Below are 11,159 nucleotides of genomic sequence, written 5' to 3'. Positions count from 1 at the left end.
TCCATATCCCCTGTAGGCTACTCCTCCTCACCACATCCACTGGACTTTAAACCCAAACCGTCCGCGTCTTGGCGAGCCGAGGAGGATATATAGGACACTTTTTTTGTTGTTATTCTCTCCTCTCCAAAAAAAAACCGAACCGAAAGGAGCCCCTCTCCTCCTGGCTACAATATCAGAACCCCCACGCACGCACTAGCAAGCGACACTGACCTCCCCCCCACCCCCACCCCCCTCCCTCCCCTCCTAAACAGCTGTTGTGATGCATATTCCCGTAGACCCGACCACGACCAGACGGTTCACGCCGCCCTCCACGTCCTTCCCCTGCAGTAAGATCGGAGGAGACGGTATCCTCAACGGCGGCGGTGTGACCGGCAGCATGCAGGCCACGGCGGGGGGCCACGGGGGGCCGCTCAGGTCCTCCTCGCGGCCGGACTCGCGCAACGTGGTGGACGTGCTGGCGGACCACGCCGGGGAGCTGGTCCGCACCGACAGCCCCAACTTCCTCTGCTCGGTGCTGCCGTCGCACTGGCGGTGCAACAAGACGCTGCCCGTGGCCTTCAAGGTAAGACCATGGTGGTCCATGGCGGCTTCATTGCTTCCAAGTTATCCTTAATTAATGCAGTGGTTTTCAGCCTTTTTATATCAAGGTCCATTATTGTATTAGAGTCCACGGACGGACCACCCGTTTGAGGAGATTTAGCCTCGCAGACCCCAAAACCAGGGAATATTTTGTTGACGTTTGGATAACATTTTGTCCACAATTCCATGCTATATATTTGATTGATGTTGGCACCGTTAGGAGAGTTAACAAACGTTAGGCAAACGTTGATCAAAATAACAATAACAATTTTACATTCTCTAATTGTAGGTAAATTAGAGTTGACCTAATGCAAGGTGTTGTAACAATAATTTAACTATATTGAGAGCGTAAAATGAAACCGTTTAAGGCTCGATTTATGGTTTAATTTTACGCTCAAGTTAAAATATCTATAAAAAGGGTCCATTTGGTTACCAACTCTCCATCGTTTATCTGGGGACCACCTGGAACAACCTCAAGGACCACTGGTGGTCCCCGGACCACTGGTTGAGAACCACTGCCTTAAGGAGAAGCTATATGGTCCAGAGCTATACCTTTCTTTCTAATTGACATGGTCATTTATCTCAATAATATGTGTCCAATATGTTGACCAAATGGACTTTTAAAAGGTTATTTGTAGCCTGTACACTCTCGGAGTCTGAGATAAACAAATACATAAATAAAACTGAGGATTTTATGGCTGTGTATTTTAAATGCAGGCTATACCAATTTGACTATAGGCCTGCATGCATTGGAAAGTATATGACTTTATGGAAATTCATATAGACTGCTGATGGCTGCAATAAAAGATCAATTTGTACATGGAAGCAAATTGTATAAAGTGATATTATGTTATTATTTTATTTGTTTATTTTATTTTATGTGAGTTCTGCGTTTTGCTACTAATTTAATTATGGCACCATCAAAACAATTAAGAATACACTTTTTTATTTTACTTTTTTTTCTGCACTGCGATATGGATATTATTTATTGAGCATGCATGCAGGCACTGATAATTCAAGACTATCCTACAGGTCTATAGTATAGCTATTATTTCCATAAATTAAACTATTGTATAAATATGGACATTGTGACAGCTGTGTTGGATAAAAGGTGGACTAAAAATCTATGTGTAAATCACGGTTCGGATCAGCCGTTATAATGAATGACCACGGTATAAAAGCGACAGGGTTTTCGGGCACACAAAATATTAAAACATATACCAGCCTATATGAGAGGCTTTAAATGATAGCGTTACAACAACTATAAACAGCACAGCAACACTGATATAGTGGATAACATTGTTTAACATTGTTTATAGGCCTACGTTGTGAAATAATCAAGATATGGAGTGAACATTCCTACTTATTATTGGGTGTTGTTTTGCTGTCGTCGAAAGCTAGACAATATTATGCAATGCAAGGCCGGGCCGGGGCCGCGTTGTTGTTGGAGATGCAGTTTGTTATCGGGGAGCCGAGAATGACAAGTGACACTACCGTAAATTAGACATGATTTCTCCATGAGTTCCATTATACCACCGGTTGCGGTGTGTGACCGTGTGTGTACTGCAGTACAGTGCAGGGCAGGCTATAGTGCTATACTATTTGGTTAAGTGAGTTTTTGTTTTCTTTTTGTCTTGTCTGCATGGATGTTTTGTCGTGTGTAGGTGGTGGCGCTAGGGGACGTGCCCGACGGGACTCTGGTGACGGTCATGGCCGGGAACGATGAGAACTACTCGGCGGAGCTGAGGAACGCCTCGGCCGTCATGAAGAACCAGGTGGCCAGATTCAACGACCTGCGCTTCGTGGGCCGCAGCGGCAGAGGTGAGGGGAGGATGGAGCCTGGGTAGTAGTGACAGTGTGGATACCCATATTTATATAATATAGCCTGCAATATATACACTGGTTCCCAAAACAGAAGTAGCAGATCTACATGCTCGCAACGTGGCGCGAAGCGACGCGTTGTGCGCTTGTAGATCTGCTATTTTCACCAGTTTGGGTGCCGGCAGGCAACTTATCTCTCTTTTGGGTCGTCTCGACCTGGAATGTTTGGGAACAACATGGCCTATATATATACCTCGGTGGTGCAACCCTTTTCATGTCAAGGTCCATTATTTATGTGGTGTTTGAGTCCACACCGGACCTGCACCATTTGATGACATTTACAGCCTCTCAGACCCAAAACTAAAGATTTGTATTCATCGTTGGATAATATTTAGTCCACAATTCCAGGCAAACGTTGATCAAAATAACAATTTAATATTTTCTCTAATTGATCAAAATAACAATTTAATATTTGCTCTAATTGTGTATAGTTCTTGTAAATTAACTATATGCTATAATGGAGAGGTTTAACACAAATGTAACTCTTGAGAGTGTAAAATGAAACCAAATGGACCCTATAAGGGACCACCTGGAACCCCGTCAAGGACCGCTGGTGGTCCCCGGACCACTGGTTGAGAACCACCTGACTGCGGGCCATGCAGGCTGCAGCGTCATTACGTGACTGCGTCACACACACACACACACACACACACACACACACACACACACACACACACACACACACACACACACACACACACACGCCCGCAAAAATCCACTATAATTTTCCTAATCCATGTGAATACAAATAATTATCCGGAGCTGTGTGAGCAATATGGATGAGAGAGAAACACACGCACGCACGCGCGCGCGCAATTCATCTCCCCGGGCCAATTTGCAAAGCAAGTCCGCCTCCGCCATTTTATAGGCCTACATGTACGCCAGCCTTGCTTATAGTTAATTGGTCCTATAATTAATATAATTGTATCCACGCATGAAAACAAAAAGGTGAAACACAATATGTCAATTAGAGAGTTATAGTAGTGCACCTTTTAACCCGATATGATGTCTTGCGCATGAGGTCTGCTCGACGCATGATGCATGCAGCTAAAAGCGGTTTATTTGCGGAGTTTTGTGCAACATATTCTAGGTAAATAAACAACACTATTCGGCTCCTATATGTGCATCCATTGACACGTTTCAAAGCGTGCCTGTATAGGTTAGTTAGTTAGCAAGCAGCACACCTTTTTAAAAACCATAGCAGCCAGACGCAGTGGCATTTCTGACATTCCTCATCCTCTCACGCAGCAGCCCATCATGGCCCCTTTGCCTTGCCGACGCGCGCGCTCATGTCTGCATGCGCCGCGCGCATATTTCCCTAAATGTTACACTTTAAATAGTTTGCACACACTGATGAATGGAAAACACTCTCGTCGCCCCGCCGAATTAAAAAGTACCTTTCATTTCTGTAGTCAATTATATATACCAACCCAACCAACCCCACCCCGGGAATCTGTTCCCTTCATGACTTCCCTCACTGAGTCACTCACTCTTTTTTTCCCCTTCCTTTTTCTTAAAACAAGAGATGCCTCTTTTTTTTTAATGAAAGCGTCGCTTCATAGGCTATAGCTGCATGGGGACGAAAACACGGACCGCGTGGCAAGATCTCTAGGATAGGATCACTTTCTTTCTAGAAGTGCAATGGTCTTTCTTTCACGCCAGACGAGGAGCTCTCCTCTCCGGGAAAACTGTTGCAAGAATAAAGATCCAGACTGCCTGTTATAAGCCCCTAGCTTCCTTCCAGTTCGGACAATCTGGAATGCATTCCCCTTCCTCAATAATTTAAATCATACCCGCAGTCAGACCATCAAAGGGGTGGTCCCTGGCTCTTTTTTTTTTAATTCACATGCAGTTAAAAAGGGGACCAAACCAAAACCCGTGATAATTTAAGTTGCACAAGCAGAGTATTGTTACAAACAAAAGCATGTTTACCCAAAAAAAAGAAAGAAAAAAAAAGAAGCTCCATCCATGCATGCACTTCTTTGACAATAAATTCTAAAAAAAACCTATGAGTTGAAATAACAAACTGCCACACATTTCTAACGATGCATGATGAGACAAAACTATAAAAGCACTCTAATGGTTCTCAAACCTTTTTATATAAGCCACCCTGTAAATAACGTCTTCATCTCCTGAATTACATTACATTCATGTCATGATATTACAGTATAGGCCTATAAATAAGTAAATATTTCCCCCTTATATACAAGATACAGTATTGGCCTGTATATATATGTGTCACAAGGAAAACCTAATTGCTATAGTTTTTTATTGTGACCGATTGAAAATAACAACTTGACATAAAGTGTATTGACATTTAACCACTTGAACCCCAGCATCCCTCTTCTGAGGGGGTGGGGGGGTATTTTTTCACCCAAAATAGCCGATCAACAAGCTCACAACGCGTCACGTTGTGACGCGTTGTGAGCTTGTAGATCGGCTATTTTTGGCCAGGAGGTTTGGTGCACATGGTTCGTCTTATATATGGGGTTTAAGACGTGGTTAAAATTCCAAAATATTATCAAAGCATTCCGCGTCACCGCTGCATGGGACTTGCGACAGACACCCTGCATGCACGTTTAGAAACCTCTCTGCTCATGGTCATTTCTGACCCTGTTGTGTTTTTCTCTCCCCGTGTCTTCTCTCCCCCGCCACGCAGGGAAGAGCTTCACGCTGACCATCACCGTGTTCACCGGACCCCCGCAGGTGGCCACGTACCACCGCGCCATCAAAGTGACCGTCGACGGGCCACGTGAGCCACGCAGTTAGTACACTTATCTTCTCTTCTTAGTTAATACCCGCTTAACACACACACACACTCGCGCACACACACACGCACACACGTCACACGCCATATAGTGTCGTAGTAAATCAGTGATTAAAATAAGAACATTACAATAATAATTGTGTGTAAAAAAAAAAAATGTGACCAAGTCTTTTACACGGACACATTGATTGATATCCTGCAAACGACATGGCCAAGTTGACATGATGTAGCTACCGGTATATATATGCTTGCATATTAGAAAAACAAAAGAGGTTATTATACGTTTGCTCTGAGCGCTTGTTCCGAGCGAAACACAGTTAAACGGCATGCTATACTTGGCCGGGGAGAAAAGGTGTCACTCACTATAGTATGTCCTTAAAACAACCATGTGTGAGTCATACGCAGACGATAGAAAACATAGCCCTGTGGGAGAATTAGCGTGCGTGTGCGCATGCAGTCGCACGCATGTACCAGTGACCAGGTTATATGGTTGATCAGTATAGCAGAGGTTGAGTAGCTAATGACGCTAATGGACAATCAGTCATGCGACAGCGTTTGTGTTGTGTATGTATGCTGCGTGTGTGTGCGTGTACGCGTGCGAGCGTGCACGAGCGTGTGTGTGCGTGTGTGTGTGCGTGTGTGTGTGTGTGTGTGTAACAGGGAGAGGCCCTGAGGAAACTGTAAAGCGTATTAAGGCATAGCCTCGAGACCACTAAGAGAGAAGGTGTGTCTCCAAGCCGCAGATGGGCTCAGTTCAGTGACCTCATCCACCCACACAGCGGGGTGTGCTCCGGTCGGTCGGTCGGTCGGAGGGTCCCGTACCTGCACCGACCACATAAGTGGCTCGTTGACTTAACACAGCCCCCCCCCCCCCCCCCCCTCCGAGCCCCCCTGCTGTTAGCCCTGCATGCATGCTGGCCGGGTGGTGGTGCATGTGCTAAAGCTGTTACCGCCAGCGTTTAGCCACAGCTACATACATACAGTACGTATAAAGCTGTTACCGCCAGCGTTTAGCCACAGCTACATACATACAGTACGTTTAGCCACAGCTACATACTGTACATACAGTACGTACTAATGTGGTTTATAAGGTCTGATGGTGTGAGAGATGGAGCAGAGTTGGGTTACTCTCTAGTCTAGTCACTCGGTGAAGTTGCTGGTGCCGCGTGGGTGTATGTGTCTGTGTGTGTGTGTGTGTGTGTGTGTGTGTGTGTCTGTGTGCGTGTGCGTGTGTGTGTGTCTGTGTGCGTGTGCAGTCAGTTTGCGCGCCGCTCAAGTCGGGATAGACTAGGTGTCTAGGATTTCATGGCCATTCCTGTTGAGCTATCGTGTTTATTATGGTTCGACGACAGCACCGTAGCAGGTTTTTAGGGCTCTCTGAATGAGCAGATAGCTATGCCTTGCGCTCATGTCTGCTGGACGGACAGACGGACAGACGGGGCTATTTGGGACCCGTGCTGGATTTAGCCCCCCCAGTCAAAACAGACCGACACACACACACACACACACACAGACACACACACAGACCCCCGGCCCGTCCCGGTGCAAGGGGAGAACGTGGCAGCGCGTGCCACCGTGGGAGGGGGTGGTGGGGGGTACGGGGCTGGCACAGAGAACGGCGAGGGGCACAGGGAGAGGGGCGTCGCCCCCCTGCCAGGCGGGAGACTATTTGAGGAGGCGTTGTGCATGGAAGAGGACAGTGTTGAGAATGGCTAGGGGGAGGAATAGATAATTATAAACACTGCTGCGAGTGTGTGCGTGTGACTGTTTGAGTCTGTGTGTATCTGTGTGTGTCTGTGTGCATGTGCGTTATCAGCTTGTGTCTGTGTGTGTCTGTCTGTGTGTGCGTTATCAGCTTGATTGGTGTGTGTCCTTGTTTCACAGAAAAGCAGCCCCATCTGTGCTTGTGTGTGTGTGTGTGTGTGTGTGTGTGTGTGTGTGTGTGTGTGTGTGTGTGTGTGTGTGTGTGTGTGTGTGTGTGTGTGTGTGTGTGTGTCTGTGTGCGTGCGTGCGAGCCCCGGCTTGAAATAAGACTGTGTACATTAACAAGGTCTCATGTCTGTCTCTGTCAACTCATCGCGGCTTCAGTGGAGGCGTCAGAGTGGCCATGCTACTTTTACACTGGCACTGGGACGCTATAAAGTGTCACCGTTTAATATAGGACGGCAGGAATTTAGGCTTCCATTAAAGTCGGTTGCACCACAGTGCCGGGAATTCAGTGGGAGAATTGGAAGAATAGCATTGCAGGAGCATGAGAAAAATATGTATTCTTGCAAGGACGTTCACGATAAAAACAGAACAAACTTGTTTTGGAACATTGGTTTGAATGCTACACTCCGCTGTCTCCCGGTTAGGAGGTAGATGGATTTGTGGTTCATATGAACAACAAATAGAGTCAGAATATTGTGCACAGTAGGGCTGTAGTAGGCTATGCTCCAGACCTGTCTCTATTTTGCTTAACCCATTTTGACCTGAGATCAGATTCTAGTCTTCTACATCCTGACAGTTTTCTGAAGAAGCTATGTTTCTGTCTCAGTCGTTTTAAAAAATAGCAGACCTACAAGCTTGTAGCGCGCCACTCGGTGGCGCGCTATGAGCTTGTAGATCTGCTATTTTTCAATATAAAGCATAACATAATGCTAACACCAAAAGGGGTTCCCGCCCAGAATGGGTTTTAAATGAGAATAAGATTTTGTACTGTACTACATAATACAGGCGGTGTAAATCTATACATATACTTTATACTGTACATGTCAAAGTGTCATTTATTTTATTATACCTAATTTTTAGCAAAAATACAAATTCAGCTCAAAAGACTTTAGCTTTAGTAAGCTTTGGTAAGCTACATACCATATTTGTAATTTACATACATGATTTTGAAAAACAGAATTTGTCTATGAATTGATTGCATAATAGGGCCCTAAATGGAAACAAGACCGCAAGGACCTTTTTTTGGGTGCTCTCCCTTTTGGACTGAGTGTTTGACTGTACTCTGTTGCGGTTTATACATTGTGTCTATTTGTGCCACATTTGCGCCACATTTTTGCGATTTTTGAAAAATAGCAGATCTACAAGCTCATAGCGTGGCACTCGGTGCCGCGCTATGAGCTTGTAGATCTGCCATTTTCCAATAGCTAAAGTATAACATAATGCTTAAAACACCAAAAGGGGTTCCCGCCCAGAATGGGTATTCAGTCCGTCTCTCGATACCCACTCAGTCACCATGACACCATGAGTGGTTATCGAGAGACCTTGGGCTCCATTTTCGTCACCGCTAAACCCCTTATCCCTAAACTTCTTTGCCTTTTTTTTTTGCTATTTTGCTAAACATTTTTGAATAGTTAAAATGGCCAGTCTACAAGCTCACAACGTGTCAATGTAGAATGGCTAGTTGAACTATTCAAAAATGTTTTTCAAAATAGTAAAAAAGGCAAAGAAGTTTAGGGATAAGGCGTTTAGCGGTGACGAAAATGGAGCCCCTTGTCTCCCCTCGGTCCCTGTCCTGACTCTGTCTCAGCCCCACTTTGGTCTTGGTATTAACCTTTGGTCAGGCTTTAGCTGGTCTCAAATGCAGCACTATAGTGCAACGCACACAGTCAACACTGTTTTGGATCAGTGCATGTGTGGTGTCTCATCTTGGTTCGGGTTAGTTAACCCATTTTGACCTGAGATCAGATTCTAAAAATGTCTTCTACATCCTGACAGTTTTCTAAAAAAAGCTGTGTTTCTATGTCAGTCGTTCTTCGATTTTTTTAAAATAGCAGACCTACAAGCTCGTAGCGCGCCGCTCGGTGGCGCGCTATGAGCTTGTAGATCTGCTATTTTTCAATAGCTAAAGCATGACATAATGCTAACACCAAAAGGGGTCCCCACCCAAAATGGGACTAACTGGTCAGCTCATGAGATGCCGGGAAGGTGAGACGAGGTTCTAGAATAAATGTACCTACAGACATTCTGCTATGAGGAGATAAATCAAGAAAACTGTCATGGTTTTGTCTAGACATACCTATAAATATTATTCGCTCGGCTCAAACCACAAGACATAGTGTTGTGTACTGTCTTTCATCATTTTGAGGCAATGAATGCGGGGAAACCATTTTGCCCACAATTACAAAAACAAACACAGCGTTTCTTTCTTTGTGTGTGTGTATGTGTGTGTGTGTGCGTGCGTGCGTGTCACTCGTTAGCTACTTATATATTGATTATTGCTTTGGGACGACGACCTGCCATTTCCCATCAGCACTAAAAGGCAACCATTGCCGCGTCCATATTGTGTTTCACAGGCTGTACTGTACGCACAGAGCCCGTACAGTACAGTACAGTACAGTACAGTAAGTCTGGCTTGGCTCTGTTGTAGCTCACCTGTTGGCAACCATGCTGCTCTGCTCTCTGCTCGGAGCTTTACTGGCTGTTTGTCCACGGCCTGTATTTGCATGGCTGCCAGCAGCAGAGCTGGCACAGAGGAGAGGGGAGGGGAGGAGGAGGAGGGTTTTTTTTTATTAATGTTTACAGATCTAGTCGGCAGAACCTGATGGACAGGACTCACTGCAGCGGCGGTGGCTCCTCGCCTGAGGCAATGTAACAGAAACGCCAGGGCTGCTGATAGACAGACAGACGCAACACACACACAAACAGAGTCAAGGAACAACAACACGCTCAGGCTTTGACACGCATTATTGGCAAAGAGACGCATTCATTCACCTTACATGCATGCAGGAAAAAATTGACATGCGTTCGTTGTCGTCTCCGACTGTCACCGCCGCACACACATGCATGTGTGTGTGTGACCATGCACATATACATGGTCACACGCATGCATGCATGTGTGTGTGTGACCATGCACATATACAGAATACTGCCGTACATGCATGCGTGTGTGTGACCATGCACATATACAGAATACCGCCGCACATGCATGCGTGTGACCATGCACATATACAGAATACTGTCGCACATGCATGTGTGTGACCATGCACATATACAGAATACTGCCGTACATGCATGTGTGTGACCATGCACATATACAGAATACCGCCGCACATGCATGCGTGTGACCATGCACATATACAGAATACTGCCACACATGCATGTGTGTGACCATGCACATATACAGAATACTGTCGCACATGCATGTGTGTGTGTGACCATGCACATATACAGAATACTGTCGCACATGCATGCGTGTGTGTGAGCATGCACATATACAGAATACTGTCGCACATGCATGTGTGTGAGCATGCACATATACAGAATACTGTCGCACATGCATGCGTGTGACCATGCACATATACAGAATACTGCCGCACATGCATGCGTGTGTGTGCGACCATGCACATATACAGAATACCGCCGCACATGCATGCGTGTGACCATGCACATATACAGAATACCGCCGTACATGCATGCGTGTGAGCATGCACATATTTATACAGTATAGAATGGTACATGGTTCCTCAAAAGAAAGTAGGCCAGTGTTCAGCTAAGTATTTTACTTTCGGTTTCCATATTGTTTCCTCATCACACACGCAGTCGCACGCACACACACACACACACGCACACACACACACACACGCACACACATGCACGCACGCACGCACACACATGCACATGCACGCACACACACGTCGTCATCCGTCATTTCACTTCCTCCCCAGCCTATTTGTCACAGTTGGTCGTCAGAAATTCTGTGGAAGACAAACAGGCGGTGTTTGACCCCCGCCCTCCTCTTTCTGAGAAGCAGTTCCGTGCCACACGTCAGTCAGTGCCCGCGCTGAGAAGGGCGAGGGTCACGGTGACAATTAGGGTCTTTTAGGTTCACAACTCTCTGTAGAGCAGTGGTTCCCAAACTTTGTTCATGTCAAGGAGGACCCCCACATCGACACTCATTAGCCCACGGACCCCCATATCGACACTCATTAGCCCACGGACCCCC

At 45.9% G+C, this 11,159-nt stretch overlaps 1 protein-coding gene across 1 annotated transcript; it reads left to right on the top strand.

Moving 5' to 3' along the window:
- Positions 1 to 259: 259 nt before the first annotated feature.
- Positions 260 to 5,229, top strand: runx3 (RUNX family transcription factor 3; the record flags this gene model as incomplete). Its single annotated transcript, XM_079527402.1, has 3 exons — positions 260 to 562; positions 2,244 to 2,400; positions 5,120 to 5,229. 3 exons carry the CDS (start codon positions 260 to 262, stop codon positions 5,227 to 5,229), a joined length of 570 nt encoding a protein of 189 aa, XP_079383528.1.
- Positions 5,230 to 11,159: the final 5,930 nt, after the last annotated feature.

The sequence above is a fragment of the Electrona antarctica genome, assembly GCF_951216825.1.
Source record: "Electrona antarctica genome assembly, chromosome: 18".
NCBI classification, from domain to species: Eukaryota; Metazoa; Chordata; class Actinopteri; order Myctophiformes; family Myctophidae; genus Electrona; species Electrona antarctica.
This window is presented reverse-complemented; position numbering and strand designations above follow the sequence as displayed.